Source organism: Pinus tabuliformis, chromosome 4_2, assembly GCF_031772625.1.
Source record: "Pinus tabuliformis cultivar Carrire ecotype Pingquan chromosome 4_2, CPIR1, whole genome shotgun sequence".
Classification (NCBI taxonomy): domain Eukaryota; kingdom Viridiplantae; phylum Streptophyta; class Pinopsida; order Pinales; family Pinaceae; genus Pinus; species Pinus tabuliformis.
Genome location: NC_142304.1, coordinates 807345440 through 807370476, shown reverse-complemented (window position 1 = coordinate 807370476; position 25037 = coordinate 807345440). Strand labels below are relative to the sequence as shown.

The 25037-nt window shown below is 32.7% G+C and overlaps 2 protein-coding genes across 2 annotated transcripts; both read right to left on the bottom strand.

The window, feature by feature from the left end:
- Positions 1 to 3308: 3308 nt before the first annotated feature.
- On the bottom strand, positions 3309 to 3755 carry LOC149172145 (PRA1 family protein D-like). Its single transcript, XM_089426211.1, has one exon. It carries the CDS (start codon positions 3753 to 3755, stop codon positions 3309 to 3311), a length of 447 nt encoding a protein of 148 aa, XP_089282337.1.
- A 20577-nt stretch (positions 3756 to 24332) lies between these two features.
- LOC149172144 (PRA1 family protein F1-like) lies at positions 24333 to 24812 on the bottom strand. The gene has a single exon (XM_089426210.1). It carries the CDS (start codon positions 24810 to 24812, stop codon positions 24333 to 24335), a length of 480 nt encoding a protein of 159 aa, XP_089282336.1.
- Between the last annotated feature and the right edge of the window lie 225 nt (positions 24813 to 25037).

The following is a 25037-nucleotide window of genomic DNA, read 5'->3' as shown; positions in this document are numbered from 1 at the left end:
TGACTAATCTATGAAAGAAAGAACTAATCTATGAAAGAAGGAACCACAATCCCTATTGTAGCATTAGCTTGATAACTATGAATCCCCTAAGGCCTTTTCCACTTTAGAGGATTAAGGGATGGGAATGCTCATATTCTTTTACTTATCTTAACAATAGTTTTTTCTTCTAGTGCTTTGAATAACCTATGATAATTTATTCATGAGAAAGAGCTAATAAAATAAATATGGACAACAAATTAATAAATTATGAATAAGTATATACAACGAATTTATTAATAAGCATGAACATATAAATAGAATTGTAAATATGAACAAGATAACTAAAGGAACATGAAAATAATTTTTTTATTGCATGAGTATGAAAGAAATAATATGGAAAAATTTTACCAACATACACCATCAACGATAACAAATAAAAAAGTACATAGGTTAAGAATTATTTTTATTGCATGAGTATGAAAGAAATAATGTGGAAAATTTTTACCAACATACACCATCAACGATAACAAATAAAAAAGTACATAGGTTAAGGTTCTTGGGACCACCCACACCTTAGCTTGCACACTGAGGTATGCCCAGCATGGAAAATAAAAAAGATGCATGTTTACTGAAATAAGAACTAAAATGAAAGCTTTAGTATTGAAGTTTCTCGATAGTGATTAAGCTCATAAAATAATTCTCAACAATTTAGAATTAAAAATCCTCTTTGTTGCCAACAATAAACTATTGTCCTGTTGCATCGAGATCAATTCAACGTCCCTCTTGGCTCATATCAATGGATAAATTGTGTGCAAATATGGGAAGACTTTTTTGTGTTGATTTTTGTTTTTGCAGCGAAACAGTGTTGATCGCAAGGGTATTTCATGATCTTGATATACCAAACAAAAAACATATGTCTTCGGGTTCACTTAGGTCTTCTACACATGTTAAAACAAATGAGAATTTATAAGATTTGTTACTGTTTAGTAAAAAAAGGTAAAATTATTTTACAATGTAACAATTTCATGATTTTGTAAAAAATAAAAATAAACAAAAGAAAATACCTTAGGCAACAATTTATTTGCCAAAATATCTTTTCAAAGTAACAAAAATGATATAAAACAATTTTCCTAAGTCTATGATATGGATTTCATGGCTTTTAATCATAGAAATATCTTTCCAAATAAATGACTAACAGTGTGATTAACAAATATTGATGATGTAATGTGATAAAGAAAAATTGACATTACAATGTAATGAACAAATATTAATGCCATAATTTAATGAACAATAATAGGTGTTAAAATGTATCGAGTTAAAAGTGTCACTTGTGCATGCGATGAACTAAATTCAATGACAAACAAAAGTCAACACAATAATGTATTGAACAAAAATTGATGTTGCAATGTGAAAACAAAAATAAACATGACAATGTTACAAACAACTACCAATGCCACAATGTAACAAACAAAAATCAATGTTGTAATGTGACAAACAAAACTCAACATTGCAATGTAATGGAAAGCCACAATGTAACAAATAAAAATCAATGTTGCAATATGACAGACAAAACTCAACATTGCAATGTAATGGAAAACACAAAGAACATGCACAACCATATGACAAATTCAATATCAATGTTGATCAACTATATTTGTGTTGGTCAGCCATGGTAAATCCTAATTAATTAGGTCAGCCATATACACCCATGATTTACCATAGCCAAATTTCATCAATATATTCAACCATAACCAAACTTATAGTGTCATACAAATCTATAAAAAGTTTTTAGAAAAATCATGAAATTATAGCATTATATTAAATATTTTAAATCATATAAATTAGTTTAAATTTATCTTAAATTTAGTTTTAAATAAAATACTTTCAAATATATATATTTTTAATAATTTAATAAATTTAAAACTATTTTTTTATTTAATAATTTAAAATAAATTTTAGAATAAAGATGTTCTATCATTATAAAGTTTTGGAATTATTATTATTATATTTTATAAGAAAATTAATGATATATATAAATAAATAAATTTATATTTAAGAAATTTACATATTACTATATTTTATATTATAAAAAAATATAACAATCAACTAATTTAAAATTAAAATCATAATAAAGTAGAAGAACACTTTAAACAAACCACTAAAATAAATTTAGAATAAAGACGTTCTGAATCATTATAAAGTTTTGGAATTATTATTATTATATTTTACAAGAAAATTATTGATATATATAAATAGTAGTTTAGTTATATATAGATATAATTTAATATGAAAATTGTATTATTTTTTATTATAAATTATATATTATTAAAATATTTATAAGATATAAATAAGCTGAAAATCATTTATAAAATAAGAAAAATTATTTTAAAATATATGTTATATTTATTTAGCACTAAAATTAATCTTAGTTTAAAATTGTCTATCAAGGTATACATATTCTATAGTGTTAAGGCATACATACTCTCTTTTCTAGTTTTGAACTTCGAATCTCTTAGGAAAAAAGACTTGTTCTTAACCATTGAACCCACTCAAACTATAAAACTTAAAATAACTGAAAAATATGCATATAAAATATATATACTCTTCTTCCGTTGAATAATGAGCTACCCAACTTAAATTTAGTTACCTTATATATATAGATAACCGCAACTGAAATAAATATATATATATTCACCAATATAAAATAATCTACCAAAAATAAAACACCTATGCTTTTCGCATACAATCCCACAAGATCTCCCATTCCTAGAAATTTTACAGATATAAAATAATCTACCAAACATAAAACATCTATGCTTTTCGCATACAATCTCACAAGATCTCCCATTCCTACATACAATCCCACAAGATCTCCCAGCCCTAGAAATTCCATGCATGCATGTAGCACGAAAAGCTTATTCATAAATATGCCCACAAGATCTCTCATACCTATAAATTCCAGAGTCTCAGCAACCAGTTCATAATTTAAATTTAAAACACCCAAAAATATACGATCTAAAACTGAACTGAAAACAGGAAACCGAAAAGAAAGAAAAACTATATCCTGTACATCTTTGGCTGCTTTTCAAAGAGCTACGATCTAAAATCGAAAACAGGAAACAGAAAGGAAAGAAAAATTATATCCTCTACATCTCTGGTTTTCACGCTCTCAGAATAAAAGTGAATATCTCTATTAATATAAAATGGATATAACATTATGATAAAACAATATTCAGCAATAAACCCACATTAAACAGTACACACCATCCAATAATTACCACAAGCTACGGCTGCCATTATTAGAAGGCAAAGAGGTGCAGGCGCCCAATTTAAACGAAGTCGTCTGAGCCATGCAACGCTGCACGCACGACAACGATTGCACACCCGACCGCAACTGCGATATTGATCATCTGCGTATACCCGGTCAGCATGAGCACCGGGGTCGTGAGCACGGCCAACCAGGTGAGCCACGACCCGTTCACGATCTCGGCCGTCTCTCTTTGTGATAAGTACAAGAAGTACCAGGCGACGAACGCCGCTAGAAGCAGGAGCAACGACAAGATCTCCCGGAGGAGTGTGCAGAGTACGAGGGACAGCAGAACGAGGGCGTAGTCCATGCAGAAGTAGACGAAGTGCCGGTACACACGGGCCGACACCTGGGCGACGGACCGTCGCCAAGAGAAGGAGTTGGTGTCCAACAACTTTGAGCCACGCTTCTTCGAATCTGAGATGGAGGTGTTTTCCACAGGTTGTGCCATGAGAGCAGATGAACCCATACACAGAACCCGAAACAAATCTAGATATTTCATGCCACTAAAGTGTTTGCATTAATTAGGAAAGGGGTCACTTTTCTTAGCGTGGAGGTTAAGGCATTAAAGCTGAGATTAAGTTTCTTGAGATGGTATATATCTTTTCCTGTAAATGTATTCTCACAAGTTCGGAGATGCTTTTCCTTTGGAAAAAGTTAAAGTAAAAAATATTAATCCAAACTTATGACATTAAAAATGAGTAAATCGTTCTTGGGATTATATTCAATACAAACTTGAATACTCAATCTATACATATAATATTCTTTTTAAACGATTATAATTCAATTTTCATATATTTATAATAAATATATATTATTCAATCTATATATATATATATATTATTTTTTAAAAATAATTATAATGCAATTTTCATATTTTTTAAACCATCATAAATATATTTTACTAAATACAATTAGTAACTTTATAGAAACCTTTGCTATTATTTTACCTAGTGGAACCAAGATTTCATAAATGTTATAAACATCAATATGTCCATACCACCTTAGCTAAATTCCTTTATAAAAATAGCTACCACTATTCCACTTTGTAAAACCAGTGTTTCATAAATGTTATAAAAGTCAATATGTCCATACCACTTGACCTAAATTGCTTCATAAAAAAGTTTACCACTATTCCACCTTGTAAAACCAATATTTCATAAAAGTCATAAAAACCAACATATCCATACCAATATTTCATAAATGTCATAAGATTCAATATATCCATACCACTCGAGCTAAATTCCTTAATAAACTGCTACCACTATTCCACCTTATAAAATCAATATTTCATAAATATCATAAAGACCAACCTATCCATACAGGTTAAACTAAACTCCTTTGATATGTATAATTTTAATAAACTTTCAATACACAGGTTATCGATCAATGGAAGATATCCTTTCAAGAATGTTAATTTTTTCTTTGAAATTTGGAAAATTTTCGTGAGGAATATTTCTGCGAAGTTTCTAACGAGAAACTTGATGAGTACTTTATACAGAATGCTTGAGGAAACACATTGGACATCCACTTAAGTATTTTGATTATACAATTTTACCAATTTACTTTAAATAGATCGAAGGTATCTACCTATAGAATATATCCTCTCAGGAATATTAATTTTTCTTTTTTTGGAAAATTTTGTGAGTCATTTCAATATTTTTACAAAGTTCCTAACAAGAAACTTGATGAATGTTTTACACAGAATTTTCAAGAATGTGATCTTGCTCATCAATTTTATCAACTTATTTTAAATGGATTGAAGGTATCCACCTATGAAACATATTTTCCCACAAATATTAAATTTTTCTTTCGAATTTGGAATTTTTTTGTGAATCATTTCAATATTTCTGAAAAGTTCCTAACAAGAAACTTGATGAATGCTTTAAACAAATTTTTCAAAGATACACATTTTACAACCACTCATGCATATTGGTTAAACAATTTTAATAAATAATCAAAATTATATTTATCTTTATCTTTACCTTTATCTTCATCTTTATCTTTATCTTTATCTCTATCTTTATCCCTATCTCTATCAATTATATATTTATCCCTAACCCTATCTTCTTGGTTATACAATTTTAATAAGTAATTAAATTTATATTTATATTTATATTTTAATAAGTTAAGTTATTTTGTATTCTAAAGAATTTTTGAACAAAAGCTTTAATGATTACTTCAAACAGATTTTCCTACACACATTGGAGCACCATTCATACATCTTCATTACATAATTTTAATAATTAATCAAACATATATTTGTGTTTGATGAAGTGGTAATTAAGTTAATTTCAAATTTCAAATTTAGTAATTATTAATTGACTAAGAAAAGAATATTAAATAAATTTAGTACTTATTAATTGATTAAGAAAAAAATATTAAATAAAATATAATATTAATTGTTAGAAAAATATTAAATAAATAATAATATTATAAGTTACCTGTACCGACTACTTTTGAAGATTTTTAGGATGGTTTCCTCAATTATTTTTAAAGATGTAATTAAATTAATAGAGAAAAATTAAGGGTGTAATTAAATTAATAGAGAAAATGTTTTTGATTTTTTTTAATTGAACTATATATAGTTTTCTAGGAGTTTTGAAAATAGATTTAGCGCTGAAAATTTTAAGATATTTAAATTTTACAAATTAAATAATATAATTTTTTAATAAAATTAGTTTAAAAACCTACTTTATCTAATAATTAAAATGCAATGGCCTAAACTTAGTTTTCTTTTTTTCCTGCACATTGCGTTTGCATAGGACGGCCCCGTTCTGTTCTTGACTCGATTTACCCCAACAGAAAATTTGGTACAAAGAAAACCGTGTTCTGTTACGAAGAAATCATTGTTGAATTAGCTATAATTTAATGGAATCTATATATATATATATATTCCTGCAGGATAACCAACAAGTCTACTTATCTCTGTAGGTTGTGTTTTTATTATTTATGATGGCTAGCTCCCGGCAATCATGAGGAGTATCTTGAAAAGTTTATCAAAATAGTTTAGAATATAGAATATTGAAATGACAGGACGTTGATTTAGAACTTCATTCATTTATGAAGTGACCAATAATGTTCTGTTCGGTATCTTTATTTAGTCTTTTTTTTTCCCTTGAAGTTTCCTGATAAATTGTATAAAGTTACCAATAATGTTAGGTATCTTTATTTAATCTCCTCTATGAAGTTTCAAATTGTATAAAGTTACCAATAATGTTAGGTATCTTTATTTAATCTCCTCTATGAAGTTTCTTGATAAATTGTATAAAGTTACCAATAATCTCCTCTATGAAGTTTCTTGATAAATTGTATAAAGTTACCAATAATGTTAGGTATCTTTATTTAACCTCCTCTTTTCCTGGAGTTTTCCTGTAATAAATTTATCATTTTCCAAAGACGTTTTCTGTAATAAATGTAATCGCATTTGATTTTTTGTAAGTTTCTCTTCGAAAGAAGTTTCTTCTATTAAATCTAATTACAATTTGGTTTTTGGTGGTTGTTTTAAGTTTAATGTGGTAAATCATATACATATAAATTTATTTAAAATTTTGAAAAATTAATTTTTTTTCCATTCAATTTTCATAATTTATTTCTCAATTTTTTTATTTGATTAAAAAATTATATATATAAATAATACCTATAAATAATATATTTATAATAAAAATACATTTAAATAATCATACAAAAAAATTTCCAAGCAGCCAAAGGAGCCAATATTACTTCGTATAGCGATGAGAATATACCAAAGAAATTTCCAAGCATACAAAGGAGCCAATCAATCTTCGTATAGAGATGAGAATATCGACTTTCCAAAAGGGAAGTGGCAAACCTAGTGTAACACCCCTAGGTTATTGTAAATATTCACAAGTTAATTTTATTCTTTTACTCCTAGAACTTAACTGACTATGTTTTTCAATTTAATACTAAAGGATATAACTCTGAATTGGTTGACAAGTTAGTTAGGGCAACCAAGGAAATCACAGGAGGAATTACTCAGTGGAAGAGTTAGAAATGGTTGTCTTTCTTTCCAAAGGAACTGTTCGGTGGAAAACAAAGGGTAGAGAATACAACAAGGAAAAAAAAAAGGAGGAAGAAGAGAAAATGGGTATCTCCACGGCCAGTAGGGGATACTGCTGGCGAAACCAGTGGAAACCCTAAACAGAGCAATCTCTGTAATGATCTCAGTGGATTGTTGAGGTTTTAGATAATTTCGTTTCTACTTCCTGGTAGTGGAATTGGCATGTGGTTACTAATCTCATTGGTCAGGAGGAGTGCATTCCCTCTCTTGATTTCCTTGGCGGCTCTTAAAAAAAGAAATAGAATCAGATAAGTCTTTAACTTTAGCTATTGCTTGTACAAGAAACCGTGATATTTTATTATTATCGAAATAGTGGTGTTTTACCTGTTACATAAAATTGTGGTAGGTTTTTATTACTAAAATTGTGGTGTTTTCCTATCATAAAAACAGAGAGTAACTTTAGTTTTCATAATGGAAATGGCCATGTATTGAACACTGAAAAGGGAATGTTGTGGTTAAATTTGTGATGTTCCTGTTAGAATATTTCTTGTAGTTAAATATTAGTTGATTTATTGTAGACGGAAATGGCTACGAAGTATTTATCTTTTTGTTTCTTTTCTAAAAATTTGTATTAGAAATGAACAATAATTCTCGAAGGAATTAGGATGGAAAGGCATGCCTGCTAGGGTTTGTAGGCAATGGTGGAGGATTGTTCCTTACCTAGTAGGGTTAGAAGGATGTGACAAGTAAATAATCGCAAGATGAACCCTTATATTCTAAACCATAGTGGGTAGGTCCGGCTAGTTTAGTCCTCGCCCAGCCGAAGGATTTAGTAGCCAGGTCTGGTCTAAGCCTGTACCATAACCGCTCGATAGGGTAACCAAATTTGTTAGGAAATTACCGAGGAATTATGCCTCCATTAGGTATTCTTGCTGAGAGCAAAAGGATTAAAAAGAATACTAAACTCATGGTGCAGGAGAACACTGTTATATTGAAACAAGTCATCCATGATACAAGTCATTTAGGACTGGCCAACCCTAACCACTCTAACAAATCTCTACAACCTTTTGGGTCTTTCCAATTTCTACCATAGGTTCATGTTAGGGTTCTCTCATATCACTTGGCCTTTAAGTCAAGTCACCAAGGGTAGAGAGAAAAAAAAAAAGTGTCAAAAACCCAACAAAAAGCCTTCTCCAAGTTGAATAATCGCCTCTATTCTGCACCAGTGCTCACATTACTAGACCTAAAACAACCATTTGAGATTGATATAGATGCCTCTGACTATGCTATTGGTGTGGTTTTTACTTAGCATGGGCATCCAGTGGCTTACCACAGTGAGACACTTTTAGACACAATCTTAAAGTACCCCACTTATGACAAAGAAATGTATTCCATTATGCAAGCCTGTCATTAATGGAAGCATTACATTCTCGAGAAGGAAATGGTCATTCACACAGACCATCGACCTCTACAACTCATACAAACACAAAGTAAGTTGCAGAAAGATCTCCATTATAAATGGTCCACCTATCTGCAACTGTTCCTTTTGAACATTAAGTATAATAAGGGAAGCACCAATATCTTCGTTGATTGCCTCAATCGACCACCGGTCCTCGCGCTGATCATTGTGCTCGACTACTGTGGGAACGAGACATCAGGGTGTCCACATCTTTACAAGAGCAATCCAAAATTTGGCAGCATATACCAGACACTCCTCGAAGGGAATAAATTTCTAAATTTTAACCTTCAGGATGCACTGTTATGCCACCTTAGAAACATTTGTGTTCCTTCGAGTGCACGTGTCAAGATTATTTGGGAGACACACTACAGTTAGGTCATTTGACATTTCGGAGTAAAGAAAATAGTGGTGGTATTGCATAAGTAATTTTATTGGCCGAAACTTCCTCTGGATGATGGGAAGTACATTAGATCTTGCACCACCTGTGTCATTTCCAAACCAACCATCAAGAAGCAAGGCATGTAGACACCTCTACCTACTCCTAGTCGGCCTTGGGAATCTGTCTCCATGGATTACATGTCGAGCCTTCCTTCTACTAAGCATGACAACGATTGTGTTTTCTTGGTCATCGACAGATTCTCTAAGATGGTTGTCATGCCGGACTACAAGAAGAGTATCACAACAAAAGCCACTACTATGTGCTTCTTTGAGTGAGTGTGGGTACACTTTGGGATCCTACAGTTCAATGTCTCAGATCAAGCTAGTAGATTCCTGAGTTCATTTTGGTCAAGTCTCTGGTCGATGCTAGATATAAAACTTACTAAGTCCACTGCTTTCCATCCCCAAATTGATGGCCAAACAAAGGTTGTCAACTGGATGATCGTACACATTCTTTGCATGTAAAACTCGAAGAATCCACGCACGTGGGATGATAGTATCCCCTATGTCCAACACACCTACAATAGAGCTCTTCACAAATCAACATGCCACAGATCCTTTCAGGTAGGGTTGGGATTTCAGCCATTATGCCCCATTGATGTGGCCATACAATTTGCAACCACTCAAGTAGATTCGACTCATGTTCAGTCCAAAGATGAAAGGGCTAACAACTTCATTGAGCACATTCAACACATCCTCCAACAGGTCCATGATATATTGGATAGAGCCAATGCTAATTACAATGAGCACCATGATCAACATTGAGTTCTGCACAAGTTCCAGGTTGGCCACAAAGTTTTGCTACATTTGCAGAAGGAGTGCCTTGTTGGACCCCAGCGCAAGCTTCGACCACTCAAATATGGTCCATACATCATCACCAAGGTCGTCGGTGACAATGCCTTCAAGCTCAGAATCCCACTGTTCCTTCGCTTGCACCCAGTGTTCAATGTAGATCACCTTCGGCCATACTTTACACCATTGTTGGACACATTTGACATTGCAGAACAACCCACACTAATAGAACTCAACCCAGACTACATGGAATAGGCTACAACTCATCAAATCATGAACACATAGATCAAGAACACTCACCAACAGAGGATACAGTTATATCAAGTTGTCAAAGTAGACCAACTCCTTCACCGAGGCAAGTGGTTCACCATGGACCAGGTTCAACAAAAATTTCCTCACCTCATGGAGGATATGCACACAATGGGGACCATTGCTTCCTAAGGGGGGGAGGAATGATCCAAGTCGATATTGGTAGCCACCCGCTTATTCCACCTAGACCCCCCAGTCAGTCTCATTTGTTTCCTTGTTCATTTTAGCATTTACTATTTTTACCAGTTTTTCGAGTCCTGAACTTCCAGAGAAGTTTTGACCCCCCTAACGACATTTTTCTGGGGTCTGTAGTAGGCCCAAGGGTGTAGGTAGGGACCTATAACGAAACCTGTAGTAATTGGTGAGACCTTTTCAACAAGGTATCGTACGTGCCAAACAAAGATAATAGGACCAAGTTACAACCCCAAGAAGTTGGTTACCCAACTAACCCCAATGGAGCCCACAAACTCTTGGTATTACATCTCCTGGGGTTAGGGTTTTGGTTGTTTAGGGTTTTCTTATGTTTTCTAATAATAAATAGGCCATTGAGCCTCATTGCAACACATTTCAGAGGCATGTAGCCATCACATCTCTTCTTAGAGATAGGCTACCATCACCCAAGCTATCTTATTTCCATTTTGTTTGTAACCATAGTTCAATTTTTTTATATTAATGAAATGAAGTATATTTTGGCTACATCTTTGTGTTTATGATTATATCTGTATGTTGTTGTGTTCCTATTTAAGTTCAGACCACCTAGGAGGGTGACAATCAAATGTAGGCCTCATCTTCGGAAACCTCTCAAAAAATAAACAAAAAATCTTAGAAGAAAAAGAGAAGGTCTCCCTCCCTTGTCACAAAGACGCATGACATCTCTCTAACATCATGCAAAACTGCCTCAAAAAAATTGGCAGACCATCTAATGCAACATGGCGCTTGAATCAAAGAATCAACATAATACAAAAGAGGGAAACTAATGTGTTTCCCATCAACAAAATGATGTGCAATGGTGCTGACTAATAATGAGAGGAACCTGGCCTCCTCTGTAGTGAAAGAAGAAAATCATAGTTGACCACCACGGACCTGAAAATATAATGGACAAACTGCATGAGGCTCGACATGTTTCTAAGTGTATACAAGCTCACTCTTAGCTACAACACCATGGGGGACATCAATAAACTGGGGAAAATCCACTCGTCTCCTAGATAATCCAATGATAAAGGATATGTCATCCTCAGTGGGACTATATCACAACTCAAGACTGACACGGAAAGCCTGTTTCTCAACATTCCATTGATGGATCAGATACACCAATAAGACTGATTCCACCTCCAAGGATGTACCCTCCTCATAGTACTTGAGGGTGCCTACATTCCTCAACATCACTCGAGTCATTACAGTAATAGGGTGAGGGTATAAATCCTTCTCCCTCTCTCTAGCCTGTCATGGTCATAACATTTTTTATGGGTCTGCCTGGTGCTCCTACTCCTGCTGCTACTCCCTTTGGTGACATCTCTACTACATGATTGACATATAAAATACATCAGCCTCATACATAAAATACAATTTTTTTTTAATTAAATGAAACATGTATATATAAATATGGAAACATAAATTTCAATCTCAAAACAAAAAAAATACTGAAGCGCTCAAAATAAAGTCATGCTTCAAAGATGGTGTGTTTTCAACTATTACCACACTAGTAATGGTGCACACATAACTATGACACACTATGGGTGTTTTATAAATTTAAATTTTCATAACGGTGTGGCTATTAGGTCCCTATACTACTACTGTAACCCCTTATTGTTATTAGTGCAACCCCCTTATTATATTTTGGTGCCCATGCAATCCCCATATTGTTATTATTGTGTCCCATAGAAGACCACTATTGTTATTGTTGTGCCCTTACATTATTATTGTTATGTCGGCTCTGATTACATTATGATCCCTTAGACTCTTATATATAGAAAGTAGGTCTTGTCATTTGTATCATTCAAGAATTGTTCATTTGTGTAATTTAAAGGAGGTAGCCCCCTCAAATACGCTAAATTCTAAGGCGTTGATATTTCTTTTCTATCTTTTTGTGAGCTGGTTTCATAACATTTGGTATCAGAGCTTTGGATTCTAGGGTTTCGCAACTCCAAACAAGTCTTCGTAGAATTTTTGCTATAACTTTTTTTCTGCGACATTTCAGAAGATAAACAAAAAACCCATTTGAGAAGAAATATTTCTAAACTTTGGGTTTGAATTTCAGATCTTGTCTCGCTATATTTTTGGAGATATGATTTGAGGAAATTAGGGTTTTTGCAAGCTCCAAAATTCAATCTCAAACAGCTCATCATGGAATTTCCCCATAATTTGTTTTCTACGAAGTTTCAGACTTTGAAATTAAAAATCATTTGAGTTGAAATCATGGTGAAGATTGGGCCGAATTTCAGATCTTGTTTCATTATATTTTCAGAGATACAATCCAAGACATTTAGAGTTTCTGCAGGCTCCCGAATTACATCCCAAACAGGCAACCTAGGGAAATCGTCATAACTTTTTCTCTGAGCATTAGATTGAAATTTCGTCAGAGGCTACAGAAAGAGGATGGATGGTACTTTTCTTTTTATTGTTTTCAGGTCTGAAGGTTGAAACAGTAACACGTGGCACTTCGTACAAGTTCGCTCTATGGAAAAAGTATATAAGCAGGTCATCTTGGGAGATTGGGCATAACTATTTCTTGGAGAATACAATTTCAATCAGACTAGTGGCATTAGAAAGAGGATGCAGAGGGCTACTATAGGTCGCAATTTCAGACCTTGGAGATCTGAAATTACAGAGTTACAGTCATTTGAAGATCAAGCTCCTAAAATCAAGAAAAGACGATATGAGGATGTTTGATGGCAAGGATCCAGTAAATTGGATACTATAGATGGAACAATATTTTGATCTACATGATGTACAGTTGTTAAAAAAGGTACGTATTTCATCTTTATATTTAGAATCAAATCAATTTTTATGGTATAAAGGGATTTTTTCTTGGAAGCCACTTGTCACTTGGTCAATTTTCATGGAGGAAATGATAGAAAATTATGAGGATACAAAGAGCAACACATTCTTTAGCCAATTAATAAATCTCAAACAAAAGCTACAATCGCAGAGCACATTGACGACTTCCAAAAATTAAATATAAGGGTAAATTATATTCTCGAGAAAAAGGATTGATGTCTTCATAGGGACTTTAAAGGATAACATTCAACATGAGGTTCGTCTTTGGGAACTTGGTTCATTGGAGAAGGCACCAGGTTGGCAAGAAAAATTGAAAGAGGAATTATGGAAACAAGGAATACTACCACTCACAACTACAAATATGGAAGTGTTTTTTCTCCTAGCCTTCTAGAACCTACAAGGTTTACACCACAAAAATTGGAAGAAAAAAGAGAAAAAGGTCTTTATTACATTTGTGATAGCAAATACACTAAAGGTCAGATGTGTGCTGAGAAGAAATTATTTTACATGGATTGTAAAGAGGAGGAAGAAAAGGATCAAGAAACATCAAAATAAGATGATATACACTAAGAACCAACCCCAGAGAAAGAAGAAATGAATCTGATCATATCTTGTAAAGCATTGGCAAGAATTACCACTCCTCAAACTCTCAAGATAGAAGGACATATCAAGAAGAAAAAGGTCCAAGAAGTGAAAGATCACATTGAGCATCAATAAATGAATATGACCATATATTGTAATGCATTGGCAGGAATTACGACTCCTCAAACTATCAATATATAAGGATATATCAAGAAGAAAAAGGTAATAGTGCTGATTGATTTGGGCAGTACCCATAATTTCATTCATTGTAAGATAGCGAAGGAATTGAATTGCTTCCTATATGTAGCACCAGAGTGTCAAGTGATGGTTGCAAATGGAAGAACCATAAATTGCTTTGGAAAGTGCCATAATATCAAGATATCCATGGGAGAATATGTTTTGAATAGTACAATGCTTTCCACTCCAATGGGTGGTGTTGATGTTGTACTAGGAGTCCAATGACTACAATATTTGGGGAAACCGGGAAAGATAATCAACTCTAACAATATGACAAAGATTCTAAAGGAAGAAGAATGTGTCGTAATTGCATAATTATGGTTGCTAGAGGTTCCCACATCGAAATCATCTATTTCTCTAGATCTTTAAAAAGTCTTGGACAATCATTCCAAGGTATTTGAGACTCCCAAAGGTCTCCCACCTATTTGTGATCATGATCATGCTATTCATTTTCCACGAAGTGTTCCTTTAAAATCAGGCCTTACGGATATCCCTTTGCATAAAAGAGTGAAATTGAATGTATGATTGTAAAAATGTTAGAGGCTGGTATAATTCAACCTAGTCAAAGTTCTTTCTCTGCTCCAGTAGTATTTGTGCACAAGAAGGATGGATCATGGCACATGTGTCTGGATTATAGAGAGCTCAACAAGCTCACTATTTAAGATAAATTTCCCATACTTGTCATTGATGAATTATTGGATGAATTGCATGGAGAAATTTACTTCAGCGTGTTGTACCTTCATGCAAGATATCATCAAATCCAAATGAAGACTAAAGACATCCCAAAAACAACATTTAGAACTCATGAGGGTCATTATGAATTGTTGGTCATGCCTTTTGGCCTTACTGAATGCACCTTCTACATTCCAAGATTTGATGAATTCCATTTCAAAACCCTTCCTTAGAAAATTTGTGTTAGTATTTTTTGATGATATATTATTCTACAACAAGTCTTGGAAGGATCATGTTCAACATGTTGATAGAGTCCTCGGACTATTGGACGAGAAAGAATTATATGAAAAAACCTCCAAATGTTTCTTTGGAGTACAAGAGATGGAATACTTGGGTCATATTGTATCTCATGAAGGTGTTAAGGTAGACCCTCAAAAACAACAAGTTCTCCAACTCTTAAAGGATAACCTCACTTTGGCATAGAATCAAATGAAACAATAGGCATATCAACATCACAGCGAAATAAGTTTTGATATTGGAAACTGGGTATTTTTACGAATACAACGATACAAACAAATGTCACTCAAGCAAGCTAATAAGGATAATAAATTATCACCAAAGTACTATGGTCCTTACAAGGCACTGGAAAAGATTGGTATTATGGCATACAAATTGGAGCTTCCTGCATCTTCCCAAGTGCCCCCAGTTCTCCATGTTTCATGCTTAAAGAAGTTTATAAGTGACAAGCTCCCAATTCAAACAATATTGTCAGAACTTGATGAGGAAGGAAAAATCATATTGGAACCTGAATCAGTCATGAAAACAAGAACCCGACAGACGAAATCGATCAATTTCAGAGTATCTCATCAAGTGGAAGAACTTACCCGCTAAATATTCCACATGGGAGGAAGAGAATTTTATATAGAAGCATCCATAACTACTTAAGAATTGAGGACAACACTTATTGAAGGAGAGGGGCATGGTAGGTACCTATACTGCTAGTGTAACTCCTTATTGTTATTAGTGAAACCCCCTTATTATATTGTTGTGTCCATGTAGTCCCCATATTGTTATTATTGTGCCCCATAGAAGCCCATTGTTGTTATTGTTGTGCCCTTACATTATTATTGTTAGGTCAGCTCTGATTACATTATGACCCCTTAGACTCCTATATATAGAAAGGAGGTATTGTCATTTGTATCATCCAAGAATTGTTGATTTGTGTAATTTAAAGGAGGTAGCCCCCTCGAAGACGCTGAATTCTAAGGCGTTGATCTTTCTTTTCTATCTTTTTGTGAGCTGGTTTCATAACAACGACACACTTGTGCACGTATAACCTGTTGGCACCGATATGGTATGTTCAAGTTATCGAACACACTGAACTATAGGAATATTTTTAAATATTTATTTGTGGTTCATTTGGTTAATATAAATGCACCGGGTGTGATGCAATGACACACGATCTGTCGCATCTTTCTTGGTGCATTTCTATTTACAAAATGTAGTAGCACAACAATGGTGTGTTATTTTCACGAACTGAAATGCAGCACACCCTATAAATTTATAGGGCACACCGCTCCCAATGCAAACCGAACATATCGAGCACACCATACATCGATTTTTTTTTGCGAAAACAATGAGAAATTCAACCTAATTTGCAATTCTAATCCACTAAAAACTTAAATTAGAAAGAAACATAGAGATTACCTATACATTTGGTCATCAAGGAGGCATTGTGCACATGTAATGGAGAAAAAAAAAAAATCACACCATTTGAAAAAAATAGAAATTGAAATAGGGAGCATAGTATTGAAAGGTGGTGAGAAAGAGAAGAATCAACATCAGGGTGCTTGCACGTGGCAAGAGTGGAAATCAATACTTCAGATCTCTCCCGCAATGTAGATGGTAAAAATTAAAATTATTTTTCAGAGGGTTTTTTTTATTTAACCCTCCTCTGATGTGTTTCGTGAAGCACACTAGGGAAGGCCCTATCCAAAGGCACTATGTCTATTTTTAAATTTTAAATTATCATGGTGCTTTATCAAGTTGCACGGAGGCTTTACGTTACTGGTAACGCATTGGTCTCGTGGTCTTACAATAGCATCGGTCATTTTTTACAAATTAGAAACCATTTATTAGTATGTTTTATAAGATGACCTGGGGTGTTGTTATACATTTAGCACACCATAGCGTCATTGTCGAATAGCACTAGTACGTTTTACTATATGAAGGATTCTGGTGCTAGCAAATATTCAAACTGATCCAGGGATCTTTTTCTTATAGATGCATTAAAAGAATCATATGTAGAAATTGCAGCTTAACATAGAAATTTAATGTGCACATGAGAGAAGAAGAAGAAAAACATAAGGCATGAAAGAAGACATCAAGACTTGATAACAGAGTTCATCCAACTTAGACTACGTCTCCTGGCCCTGCTCAATCAATGGGGAGGCCTTCATTCATTAAATGGCATGAAAAAGAAGAGAATACAATCATCAGTTACATAAAAGGAGTCTTATACCTCCATTCTAGAAAATGGCCGAGAAATGGAGAACTCAAACAAAGAAATGGATAGCACCACTGTGTCCATGGTGTCGAGAGGGGCTGAAAACATATAAGATTTGTCCAATTGAGACAAAATGCACTTCTGCCCCCCCTACACTGCTTTTGAATCGAACTCCGTGCCAAAAATCCTCTCCCCCTGCACTTTCTGCATGCATTGGGCTTTATATCATTGCTTTTGGTTACATGCACACTTAAATTGGAGGTCGTATTGATTATAATAGAAGCCATTGAATGGAAGGATCGGCGAGCGCAACAAAACCTTTAAAATAACTCTTTTTCATTCTAAGCGATAATACATAGAAACATAAGGAAATCTAATAAAAGCCTTTTAACTAGACTTCAAATATATGAAATCGGGCTTATAAACCCATCGGGTCCAGCCCTTTATCGTATATCACTATCGCACTGTTCAATGGCCCTATCGCGGGTATTGCCGATCGCCGATATCATCGATATCGGCGTATCACTATCGGCCTTATCGGCATATTGCAATTTCTGCGGCCCAGGGTTCTTCGCCGATCACTGATGTTCATTTGTTGATCTGATTGCTCCTCCGATCGCCGATTGCAATCACTAATCACATGTCTTAAGTCCCGATATCGGCCATCGCTTGCCCCCGATTGCGATTAGTCGGAGATCGCTAATCGGGGGTTCTGCTACCCTGGCCTTAAGCCCACCTTTTGACTTCTCTGATTGCGATTTTCCTTTTAAAGTCTTTAAGTCCATTTTTTAGAGAAAATGCCTCATTTTCCAAAGGAACAAAGGCAGAGACTTTTGGTGATAAATTCATCATCTGGACTTAGACTGGAGTGTCGTTCACACCATTGGAATAGGGGCGACGAGCACTTCGATATGATGTCAAGATACTTGCTTTTCTGCCACTTTAAATTTTGAGCTTTTCCATGCCATTATGTCTGAAGATCCACCTAGATCACAAACACCTGTGCATTTGGGTATTCAACATGCCATGGTTTTTATTTAAAAAAAAAAACTACAATGCACCATGTTATATGCAGCTCTGTTGCGTGTATGGATAATAAGGCATCAGTGCACTTGAATAATTTAGATGCACCGTCAAAGAAACATATGATAAAACATCCACCCGCTCACCTCTACTACAAACAAGTTTTTGTGCTATTTTTATAAGGGCCTCCACAAAAACATCTACTAGAAGGTTTTTTCCTTGTAGTGTTAGCAATAGTTACATTTTTATAAGGTGAATAAGTAAACATTTTTTTTTTTTTTAAACAGATTATGACGAGTATGAATTAATAATGGTTAAATTCATTAATCTATTTGAAAATTTGTATGAGTAATCAAATATTTATTAAGGTGACTTTTAACTTTTTTTTGTTTGCCTAAGTCTTTGTGAAATAAAATCACTCTAGGACCATTGAAGTTATCCAAACATTAGGAAAATGCCAATTACAATGAATTAATATTTATATAAATATATATTGTCAAAATACAACATTAATGAAAGCAAACAATTTTCAATCTAGAATGAGAGCAAAAGGAAAATGTTAGATAAATAGCCATGCATTGTTTACAAAACAATATTTTAAAATGTGGAGAAACCAATAATCATGGTGACTAATAGAACATTAATCTACACATTATCCTACACATCAATAAACCAATTAAAATATTAATAATACATTAAAAAATTCATCTACACATTATTAATGCATTAACAAATTGATAACATATTAACTTTGCATTGATCTATACATTAACATGTCACCTGTAGTTGACTATCATTGTTTATGGTTCACATGGTCAACCATAGGAAATATGGGTGCCATGGTGAACCGTACTCATCATGGACATTAAATCTAATATTATTCCCAATGTAACAACACATAAACAACTTCGTAATGTGATGAACAAAAAACAATGTTGCAATTAGAACAAATAATAATGATGCAATGTGATGAACACAAAACAATGTCACAATTTGATGAACAAGAAATGAAATTGAAATGTGTTGAACAAAAAACATGTCATAATGTGACAACATTGACCTACATTTACTAGGTTGACATAGGTTTACTAGGTTTACTAGGTTGACCTAGGTTTACTAGATTTACAAGGTTCACATAGGTGTAGTAGGTTGACTAGGTTGACATACATTTGATAGATTGACCTAACTTTATAAGGTTGACTTCAGATCACTAGATTTACTATCTTTACTTAAGTTTACTAGATTTATTGCATTTATTTGGTTCACCTAGGTTTGTTGGGTTGACAACCACATTAATAAAGTGGAATACTAGGTTTACTAATTTGAAAAACAAATTAAATTCATCTATATTTAAACACTGATGACCATGATCAACCATGTTCACCTATAGTCAACGATGGTTTTCCATAGTTAATCATAGTCAAATAAGTTAAACCATGATCAAGCGTTCTCACCATAGAGAATCATGGTACAACATGGTCAAACTAGCTTAGTAATGATCGACCATGGTCATTCATGGTCAATCATCATTACCATGGTTAAAACAATCAACCATATTCAACATGATCACCATATACATATATTATTACACGTTGCAACCATGGTCAAAATAGCTCAATAATTTTAAACCATGGTTAACTAGCTCAAAAATGGTCAGCCATACTCACCTATAGTTAAACATTAACAATCATTGCTGACCATTTTTACCTATAAGCACCTATATTAGTTAATCATGTTCACCATAGTCACCTATGGTTGACCATAGTTAGCCATGGTAAAGCATGGCCAAAGAATTCAACATTTTAATGTGATGAACAAAAGTTGACATTGTAGTGTGAAGAACAAAAATTGATTTCGTAATGTGATGTATGATAAATAATGTCACAGTGTGATGAAAAAACGTTGACTTTCAATGTATGTTAGCCTAATTTATTTGGATAAATTAAAACGCAATATTAGATCAATTTAGTTGTTCGTAAACTTAGATGCACATCGCAATATGTAGGGGATTAGGCTAGATTTTTTGTCATGTCAGAAAATACAAACTAAACTAGGACTAAGTGTTAAAGTTAACTAGTGGAAGTATTAATTACTTCGAGTCTAAAATTCCAAGTTTAAAAAAAAGAAAAAAAAAAAAGAAAAAGAAAAAGAAAACAAATTAAGTAACCATGAAACAAAACTTTAAAAACAAACTAATCATGCTTCCTAAAAGTAAAACACACACATACTTAAAAAATTGTTCTACGATCATGCATGCACTAGTATCCCAGATGTTGTAACTCCTTTGGTTCCAAAGTTATGGTGGTTTACACCTATTAAACTTTAATGTATGGTTGATTTCAAGTATTCAAACTAAAGAAAAAAATTTCTTGGAAATGGAAATTAAAGTAATTGAAAACAATGCTCAAGTAAGTCTAGTTTTATGAACTTTGCATGCACTGGGCCTTTCCCAAAATAGAGAGATATGGGGACGAACACTCCTAGTCTTTTACCCAACCCAACAATAAGCTTGTTTCTCAAGTCATTGACTAATCTATGAAACAAGGAACCACAATCCCTATTGTAACATTAGCTTGATAACTATAAATCCCCTAAGGCGTTTTCTACTTTAGAGGATTAAGGGATGGGAATGCTCATATTCTTTTACTTATCTTAACAATAGTTTTTTCTTCTAGTGCTTGAATAACCTATGATAATTTATTCATGAGAAATAGCTAATAAAATAAATATGGACAACAAATTAATAGATTATGAATAAGTATAGACAACGAATTTATTAATAAGAATGAACATATAAATAGAATTGTAAATATGAACAAGATAACTAAAGTAACATGAAAATAATTTTTTTGTTGCATGAGTATGAAAGAAATAATATGGAAAATTTTTACAAATATACACTATCAACGATAACAAATAAAAAAGTACATAGGTTAAGGTTGTTGGGACCACCCACACCTTAGCTTGCACACTGAGGTATACCGAGCATGGAAAATAAAAAAGGATGCATGTTTATTGAAATAAAAACTAAAATGAGAGCTTTAGTATTGAAGTTTCTCGATAGTAATTAAGCTCACAAAATAATTCTCCACAATTTAGAATTAAAAATCCTCTTTGTTGCCAACAATAAACTATTGTCCTGTTGCATCGAGATCAATTCAACATCCCTCTTCGCTCATATCAAGGGATAAATTGTGTGCAAGTAAATATGGGAAGAATTTTTGTGTTGATTTTTGTTTTTTTAGCAAAATTGGAAGTGTTGACCGCAAGGGTATTTCATGACCTTGATATACCAAACAAAAAACATATGTCTTAGGGTTCACCTAGGTGGTCTACAAATGTTAAAACAAATGAGCATTTATAAGATATAAGATTTGTACTGTTTAGTAAAAATAGGTAAAATTATTTTACAATGCAATAATTTCATGATTTTGTAAAAAAAAAAAAAAAATACCTTAGGGAACAATTTATTGGCCAAAATATCTTTTCAAGGTAACAAAAATGATATAAAACAATTTTCCTAACTCTATGATATGGATTTTATGGCTTTTAATCATAGAAATATTTTTCCAAATAAATGACTAACAGTGTGATTAAAAAATATTGATGATGTAATGTGATAAAGAAAAATTGACATTACAATGTTATAAACAAATATTAATGCCATAATTTAATGAACAATAATAGGTGTTAAAATGTATCGAGTTAAAAGTGTCACTTGTGCATGTGATGAACCAAATTCAATGACAAACAAAAATCAACACAATAATGTATTGAACAAAAATTGATGTTGCAATGTGAAAACAAAAATAAACATGACAATGTTACAAACAACTACCAATGCCACAATGTAACAAACAAAAATCAATGTTGTAATGTGACAAACAAAACTCAACATTGCATTGTAATGGAAAGCCACAATGTAACAAACAAAAATCAATGTTGCAATATGACAGACAAAACTCAACATTGCAATGTATTGGAAAACACAGAGAACATGCACAACCATATGACAAATTCAATATCAATGTTGATCAACTATATTTGTGTTGGTCAACCATGGTAAATCCTAGTTAATTACGTTAGTCATATACACCCATGATTTACCATGGCCAAATTTCATCAACATATTCAACCATAACCAAACTTATAGTATCATACAAATCTATAAAAAGTTTTTAGAAAAATCATGAAATTATAGCATTATATTAAATATTTTAAATCATATAAATTAGTTTAAATTGATCTTAAATTTAGTTTTAAATAAAATACTTTCAAATATATATTTTCTAATAATTTAATAAATTTAAAACTATTTTTTAATTTAGTAATTTAAAATAAATTTTTAACTCCAAAAAAACACAATTTCCTTCTATTAAAAAAAATAAAAAAAAACAAGAAATTTAAATATTAATATTAATATATTTTATATTATTTACTAATATAACAATCAACTAATTTAAAATTAAAATCATAATAAAGTAGAAGAACACTTTAAACAAACCACTAAAATAAATTTTAGAATAAAGACGCTCTGAATCATTATAAAGTTTTAGAATTATTATTATTATATTTTATAAGAAAATTATTGATATATATAAATAAATAAATTTGTATTTAAGAAATTTACACATTAATATATTTTATATTATAAACTAATATAACAAACAACTAATTTAAAATTAAAATCATAATAAAGTAGAAGAACATTTTAAACAAACCACTAAAATAAATTTTAGAATAAAGAAGTTCTGAATCATTATAAAGTTTTTGAATTATTATTATTATATTTTATAAAAAAATTATTGATATATATCAATAGTAATTTAGTTATATATAGATATAATTTAATATAAAAATTGTATTATTTTTAATTATAAATTATATATTATTAAAATATTTATAAAATATAAATAAATTGAAATTTATTTATAAAAATAAGAAAAATTATTTTAAAACATATATTATATTTATTTAGTACTAAAAGTAATTTTAGTTTAAAATTGTCTATTAAGGTATACATATTCTATGGTGTTAAGGTATAGATACTTTTTCTTTTAGTTTTGAATCTCCTATCTCTTAGGAAGAAAGACATGCTCTTAACTATTAAACTCACTCAAACTATAAAACTTAAAGTAACTAAAAAATATGTACATAAAATATATACTCTTCTTTGGTTGAATATTAAGCTTACCCAACTTAAATTTAATTACCTAATATATATAAATAACCGCAACTGATATATATATATATATATATTCACAAATATAAAATAATCTACCAAACATAAAACATCTATGCTTTTCGCATACAATCCCACAAAATCTCCCATTCCTACATACAATCCCGCAAGATCTCCCATCCCTAGAAATTCCATGTATGCATGTAGCACGAAAAGCTTATTCATAAATATACCCACAAGATCTCTCATACCTATAAATTCCAGAGTCCCATCAACTAGTTGATAATTTAAATTTAAAACACCCAAAAATATACGATCTAAAACTGAGAACTGAAAACAGGAGACTGGAAAGAAAGAAAAACTATATCCCGTACATCTTTGGCAGCTTTTTGAAGAGCTACGATCTAAAATCGAAAACAGGAAACTGAAAGGACAGAAAAATATATCCTCTACATCTCTGGTTTTCACGCTGTCAGAATAAAAGTGAATATCTCTATTAATATAAAATGGATATAACATTATGATAAAACAATATTCAGCAATAAACCCACATTAAACAGTACACACCATACAATAATTACCACAAGCTAAGGCTGCCATTATTAGAAGGCAAAGAGGTGCAGGCGCCCAATTTAGGAAAGAGCTAACCAGCCATATATTGGGTATTTAATGCCCTCAGAGCAGCACGCGACTTAACGCGATAACACGGGAGCTGGCAAATTCGGCATTAAATAATATTTGCTCGCTCCCGTGTTATAGAGCTAAGCGGCGTGCTGCTATGAAAACATTAAATACCCAATATATGGCTGGTTAGCTCCAGCCCCCAATTTAAAAGAAGTCGTCTGAGCCATGCAACGCTGCGCGCACGACAACGATTGCACACCCGACCGCAACTGCGATATTGATCATCTGCGTATACCCGGCCAGCATGAGCACCGGGGTCGTGAGCACGGCCAACCAGGTAAGCCACGACCCGTTCACGATCTCGGCCGTCTTTCTTTGTGACAAGTACAAGAAGTACCAGGCGACGATCGCCGCTAGAAACAAGAGCAACGACAAGATCTCCCGGAGGAGTTTGCAGAGCACGAGGGACAGCAGAACGATGGCGTAGTCCATGAAGAAGTAGACGAAGTGCTGGTACACACGGGCCGACACCTGGGCGACGGACCGTGGCCACGAGAAGGAGTTGGTGTCCAACAACTTTGAGCCACGCTTCTTCGAATGTGAGATGGAGGTGTTTTCCACAGGTTGCGCCATGAGAGCAGATGAACCCGTACACAGAACCCGAAACAAATCTAGATATTTCATGCCACTAAAGTGTTTGCATTAATTAGGAAAGGGGTCACTTTTCTTAGCGTGGAGGTTAAGGCATTAAAGCTGAGATTAAGTTTCTTGAGATGGTATATATCTTTTCCTGTAAATGTATTCTCACAAGTTCGAAGATGCTTTTCCTTTGGAAAAAGTTAAAGTAAAAAATATTAATCCAAACTTATGACATTGAAATGAGTAAATCATTATTCGGATTATATTCAA